Raw genomic sequence first — 6,657 nt, forward strand, 5'->3', positions numbered from 1 at the left:
AGCCAAGAGTTCCTCCATGACATAAGAGTTCTTGAGTGAGGTGTGCCATCATTCGCAAGGTCTTTGAGTTCCCGTCGTACTACGTGGTTTGTACACTAGGTTGATCGAGGCTCGACTTTTCGGATCTGGCATCTGTGCTCGACCCGGTCTTAGTGACTCTACGTCCAGTCGTGCGTTGTATATGAGCGATTTGTACAAATGAAAGACATCGCGAACTATAACCTTTTTTAGGTTGGATCATTCCATCAAATCTTTGATCATATGCTAACCTATTATTTAATGGTCAGCATGACAATATACTTCGCTTTTTATTACTCAAAATACTAAAATAAAATTTATTTATTTATTTTATCCTTATATATTAATAACATTTAAATTTTTTCTAACAAAAATAAAAATTAAGTTATATGAATAACCCCAAATCATAAAAAAAAAAAAAAAAAAAAATCCCTAACAAATAAATATAATAGATTGCGTGTAATGTTTAATTATATGTTGATTTAATAATTTAATAAAAAAAATAAAATAATGGAAAAATACAGATGTAAAATTCAAAAAAAAAAAATTCCTTTAAAATAGATATAATCATAACGTCATAGTTAGATGATGTGCTTCATAGTGGTAATGTCAACGTGTCCCATTATAATTTCAAAAGCTGACGTGTCCAATCCCAATCAACTACTTTTCTAACAGCTGGACCCCACTTCAGAATCAAATTCCCAATTAATACTCCTCCATCCGCCACGTGTCCAACTAAAACCTCATCTTCCCAATATAAAAAGAAAAGAAGCCCTATTTTATACTTTCACTTTCTTCTGCCCCTTTCAAGAATCTCATTCTCTATCACCACTTTCATTTCATCCATTTTCAAATAAACCTTAGAGAAAGAAACCGCTACAATGGGAGAAGTAGAAGAAGAAGATGATCATTTGAATGGACTTATTTATCTTCACGGTGATCTAGAACTTAAAATCATTGAAGCTAGAGCTTTACCTAACATGGATTTGTTTTCCGAAAGAATCCGTCGCGTTTTCACTGCTTTTGATTCATGTCATAAACCGTTTTCCAGCACTAGGAAGAATCGTCGCAAGATTATTACAAGCGATCCTTACGTTACTGTCTGTTTAGCAGGAGCGACTGTAGCGCGAACTCGCGTGATACCTAATTGTCAGAATCCGGTTTGGAATGAGCATTTTACTATCCCTCTTGCTCATCCTGTGTCGTTGGTGGAGTTTCAGGTGAAGGATAATGATGTATTTGGAGCTGATCTGATTGGAATCGCTACTGTTTCTCCGGAGAGGTTGAAGTCTGGTGAGTTGATTGATGAATGGATTCCTATTGTCGGTTCTTATGGAAAGCCGCCGAGACCTAATTCTGCAGTTAGACTGCAGATGCAGTTTTTTCAATGTGATGAGAATCCGGTTTACAGAGATGGAAATTCGGTGGATTTGAATAGGTTTGATGTTAAGCAGAGCTATTTTCCGGTTAGACGTGGATGTTCGGTTACTTTGTATCAGGATGCTCATGTTCCAGATGATACACTTCCTGAAATTAAATTGGACGGTGATATTGAGTTCAAGCATGGGAAATGTTGGGAAGATATATGTCATTCTATATTGGAGGCTCATCATCTTGTCTACATTGTTGGTTGGTCTATATTTCATAAGGTGAAATTGGTTAGAGAGCCTAGTAAACCTTTGCCTAGCGGCGGTAATTTGATTCTCGGTGACTTGCTCAAGTATAAATCGCAGGAAGGAGTTCGAGTTTTATTGTTGGTTTGGGATGACAAAACTTCTCATAACAAATTCTTCATTAAGACGGTATTAACCTCAATTTTGGCTTAATGGGGATATTCTTTTTAGTGAAGATGTTGATTGTTAGCTTTTTATGTGCAGACTGGAGTGATGCAAACTCATGATGAAGAAACTCGCAAGTATTTCAAGCACTCGTCTGTGACTTGTGTTCTGTCACCTCGTTATGCAAGCAGTAAGCTTAGCATTTTCAAGCAACAGGCATGATTTATATACCTGTGTGTTTGATCCACTTATTCTTCTTGTTGTTTTTGCATTAGTTAGCTTTTGGTTTTGAACAGAACTTGGTCTTCAACTTGACATAGTAAATCAGATTTAAAGATATGTTTGTTCAATATCTCAGTTCATCATATATGAACCAAATAAATTTTCTTCAGCAATTTAAACAAAACCTTCAGAAGGGTTGAGTCTAGTCTAATTCTTCAAAGAATTTTAGATCCAGTCGGAATTCGAATTCTTCAAATTCATTTCTGTTTCTATGGTTTTGTAGCTGTAGTTTTTTCGGATTCTGATACCTGATTGCTATGCCATGATGGCCTTCCACGAAGATGATGATTACAACATTTGTTTTACCAACGGGTACAAAAATTGTGGGCCTTCACTAAGAGAATGTTCAAAACTAGATCTATGCAAGTCTGTTATGAGCTTTGAGAACTATATAAAGATGTATTTAGACTGAGATTTTTTACCAATCATTTAATTATTTTCTATTCGAATTTCAGGTTGTTGGGACGCTCTATACACACCATCAAAAATGTGTGATAGTTGATACACAAGCATCAGGAAACAACAGAAAGATAACTGCTTTTATAGGAGGTCTGGACCTCTGCGATGGCCGTTATGATACACCTGATCACCGATTATTCCGTGATCTCAACACCGTATTTGAGGATGATTATCATAATCCAACATTTCCTGTAAGCTTAGTTTTTCACTTTCAAATGAAGATCAAACTGCACAATACTTTCAACAGTGTATTTATACTTTATCTTCTTACAGGAAAGTGTTAAGGCTCCAAGACAACCATGGCATGATTTGCATTGTAAAATAGAAGGGCCAGCTGCATATGATATTCTTAAAAATTTTGAGCAGAGGTGGAGAAAAGCCACAAAATGGTCAGAGTTGGGGCGTCGTTTCAAAAAGATAACTCATTGGCATGATGATGCATTGATTAAAGTGGAAAGGATATCGTGGATTCTCAGTCCTTCCCCATCTATTCCAAATGATGATCCTAAATTGTGGGTTTCCAAGGAGGAGGATCCTGAGAATTGGCATGTCCAGGTAAATCAATCAAAGATGATTTGTGGTTTTGTATGATTCATAGCTCTTAATCATAGTACTTGCCCTTATCTTAACAGGTTTTCCGATCCATAGATTCAGGGTCTGTAAAAGGATTCCCTAAACAGGTCCAATTAGCTGAGTCACAGGTAGCATTGATCACTTTTGTACTAAACTTATAACTTTTTAATAATCCCTTCTAGTTAAATTTCTTGATTCTTTCTTATTGCAGAATCTAGTGTGTGCAAAGAATCTAGTAATTGATAGGAGCATTCAGACAGCTTATGTTCACGCAATAAGATCGGCTCAACATTTCATTTATATTGAGAATCAATATTTTCTTGGTTCCTCTTATGCTTGGCCCTCTTACAAAGATGCAGGTTTGATCCATATTTATCATCTATCATGCTCAATTCTGTTGCAATTATAGAGTTCCTCTACTATTTGATAAGTGGGAACTACAAACGACCAGCAAATTGCCGTCTTACTTTTGATTCTTGAGACTAATTTACCCTTATAGTGAAATAATTTGATTAATATTTAGCGGTTAAAATTGTCTTCTAGATGTTGTTACTATATTACCTAGTTAAATGATCCATAGCTTACCTAACTAAGTCAGACTTTTCAGCTTTATTTTTTTTAACTTAATTTGAGCTAACAGTTTTCAAATCAACTTAATTCAAATTGAGTGATAAACTCTGTTATCAAACACCTCTTTAATTTAAACAATTCTATGATCTGATTTATGTGGCCAGGAGCTGACAATCTAATACCCATGGAACTAGCATTGAAGATAGCTAGTAAAATAAGATCAAATGAGAGATTTGTTGTTTATGTAGTCATCCCAATGTGGCCTGAGGGAGTTCCCACTTCTTCTTCTGTTCAAGAAATTCTCTATTGGCAGGTAATAAATCAAATATTTCTGAAAATCCTTATATATTGAACACAGTTGAATGTTTGTAACTCGTTTCTGTACTTCTTATCCAAAGATTTTGTCACATCTTGATGAAATGTATGTTTTTTTTTTTCTTTTTCTAAGCTAGTATTTTGTCACAATGATCCAGATTCTAGTGTTATTTTTTACTTCTTAGAGTAACAGATTGTTTTCTAGATGATGATCTCGTTTATTGTACTTTTTTCTGCTTTATTTGGGGGTATAAATTATCTTTTGGATCATATATTGTATTATTGGCTAGAACATTGGTGTTTTTTTTGGTAGACATAACAAATGTAGAGTTTTAGAGTTTTTTGGGGATCATAAAATGTACTAACAAAAATGACTATGATTTCCTCTTGGATGTTTCAGGCACAAACCATGCAAATGATGTATGATATTATTGCTAAAGAGTTGAAATCCATGGATGTTGACGATGCACATCCTCAAGACTACCTGAACTTTTACTGCCTTGGTAAACGTGAAGAACCTCCAGATGAAAACTCAAATTCAAACCATTTTTCTATCAAAGGAGAAACGGTAACTCCTACAGACATATTTGAGTTATAAGCCCATTAGTGAAGCATTTGCCCTGTGTGAAAAATATGAGAATGATTAAGCATTGTTTCACCTTCCTGACTATTTTCTCTGATCTTAATATCTATGTTATATGAATTTAATGGTAGCTGAAAGAAACTTTTGGATTTTTCAGGTTTCAGCATCGCAAAAATCTGGCCGGTTTATGATATATGTTCATGCAAAAGGGATGATAGTAGATGACGAATATGTAATTTTAGGATCGGCGAATATTAACCAGAGGTCTATGGCTGGCTCAAGAGACACCGAGATAGCGATGGGTGCGTATCAACCCCATCACACATGGGCTAATAAGCAAAGGCATCCACATGGCCAGGTTTTGCCTACTCCCCTCTTTGACTATTAGGCTTGTAGTATTACCATTCTTATGAAAGCACGTGTCCCAAAAGTGTCTTTACAAACAAATTTTGCAAAGAAAAAATAAAACAAAATGAAACATTTTGCACAAATTTTAAATTTAATCTATAAAACATAGATTTTTAGCTTCTCACATGGTGGTGTGGCTACTTTCCATCACCTCCTCAATATCAATCCCCCATATTGTGTTTTTTTTTTCCAAAGATAAAGAGATTAAGACATAAAATTATATGGAATGATAAATTCAAAACTAAAGCCTAATTAAGAAACAAGAACATTTAAGTTCTGAAACGAGCTCTATTTGGAAACACAATGAGTTTGGACGGAAAAATATAAGCAAATTTATGTATATATATAACAATTAAGTTATGATCCAAAACATTATTACATCTAAATCAACATTCAAGTGGGATAATTGAAAAAAAAAATTGTCTCTAACGAAGTTTATCAACATTTTTTCCGTTCAAACTTAAACCCAACTCCTGATCCAGTTTATTTCCTCTAAACACCCATTTGGAAACACTTTTCTTTTAGTTCGAATGAACCCTTATAGAACCAAGAGAATATGGGAGGGATGATTTTGTACATTGTTTCATTACTTGTATTTTTACTAACTAGCTATAGCCATGCATATTGATATGTGTGTTACCAGATATATGGTTACAGAATGTCACTATGGGCCGAGCACATGGAGACATTCGACGATAGTTTCAATGAACCAGATAGTTTGGAGTGCTTGAGAAATGTGAACAAAATTGCGGATGATAATTGGGAAAAGTACGTAGCAGAAGAGTTCACTCCCTTAAAAGGACATCTTCTAAAATACCCGATTGAGGTAGACTCTAATGGTAAGGTTGGGCCTTTACCTGGTCACGAGAATTTTCCCGATTTAGGTGGGAGTATACTAGGTGGACGAACTAATCTCCCAGATGCCTTAACTACATAATTATAGGTTGAAAAATTGGTCAAGTTCTCAAAAAGTAAAATAGAAAAAAGTTAATAGATATACCCATAAGACCAACCATATATTATAGATGTGCAAAGAGTGAGTGGTGGTCTTGTATTTTGCTGAGAAAATGTGGCCTTATAGAAGGAAGCTTCTATAAATCACAATAGTCATGTTAGATTTATATATGTGTGGGTTATATACAAATCTCATCTTGTAATCTTATCATGAATCTTTGTTTTTAACAAATTTGGATGTCTTTCAAAAAGTTTTTTTGTTTTTTTTGTGTGTAAGGCTATGTAGTAGTGTTTGAAACACCTATCACAATGTGTATATTTGGAGCACAAAAGCTTGTTTGATCTTGGTTTTATTTTTTGGATTATTTGAAAAAAAAAACTGATTTGATGAAAGTTATTTAGGTAAATTATTAAAATGTTTTTATATTAAAATTTAAATTATGTAGTGATTTGATGATAGAAAAAAAATGCAATAAAAGATTTTTTGAAAAGAAATACTAACATTGTTTTTCATGGTTATAAAATGAAAACAATAATATTAGAAAAACATCTCTCACTAGATACAACTAGAAAAAAGCAAGAACCAAATTAAAAGAAAGAAAAATTGAGACACTTTATTTTACACCTAAAACAAATAATTGCAATTTAAATAATATATATTTTTTTCATTTGAGGTGAGTTAAATACAATTGCACATTCATATTTAAAAAAATGGAA

At 33.8% G+C, this 6,657-nt stretch overlaps 1 protein-coding gene across 1 annotated transcript; it reads left to right on the top strand.

Annotated features, from left to right (window-relative positions):
• Window positions 1-826: 826 nt before the first annotated feature.
• On the top strand, window positions 827-6,208 carry LOC124926278 (phospholipase D delta-like). Its single transcript, XM_047466470.1, has 10 exons — window positions 827-1,820; window positions 1,896-2,012; window positions 2,534-2,728; window positions 2,811-3,092; window positions 3,170-3,238; window positions 3,322-3,469; window positions 3,845-3,993; window positions 4,396-4,563; window positions 4,736-4,936; window positions 5,630-6,208. The coding sequence occupies exons 1-10, from the start codon at window positions 900-902 to the stop codon at window positions 5,921-5,923; spliced, it is 2,544 nt and encodes an 847-aa protein (XP_047322426.1). The 5' UTR covers window positions 827-899; the 3' UTR covers window positions 5,924-6,208.
• Window positions 6,209-6,657: the final 449 nt, after the last annotated feature.

The sequence above is a fragment of the Impatiens glandulifera genome, chromosome 2, assembly GCF_907164915.1.
Source record: "Impatiens glandulifera chromosome 2, dImpGla2.1, whole genome shotgun sequence".
NCBI classification, from domain to species: Eukaryota; Viridiplantae; Streptophyta; class Magnoliopsida; order Ericales; family Balsaminaceae; genus Impatiens; species Impatiens glandulifera.

Coding starts and splice junctions, on each gene's coding strand:
- LOC124926278 (XM_047466470.1), top strand. CDS start 900: ATGGGAGAAGTAGAAGAAGAAGATGATCATTTGAATGGACTTATTTAT. Junction 3,470..3,844: donor GCCCTCTTACAAAGATGCAG/GTTTGATCCATA, acceptor TTATGTGGCCAG/GAGCTGACAATCTAATACCC. Junction 3,994..4,395: donor AAGAAATTCTCTATTGGCAG/GTAATAAATCAA, acceptor TGGATGTTTCAG/GCACAAACCATGCAAATGAT.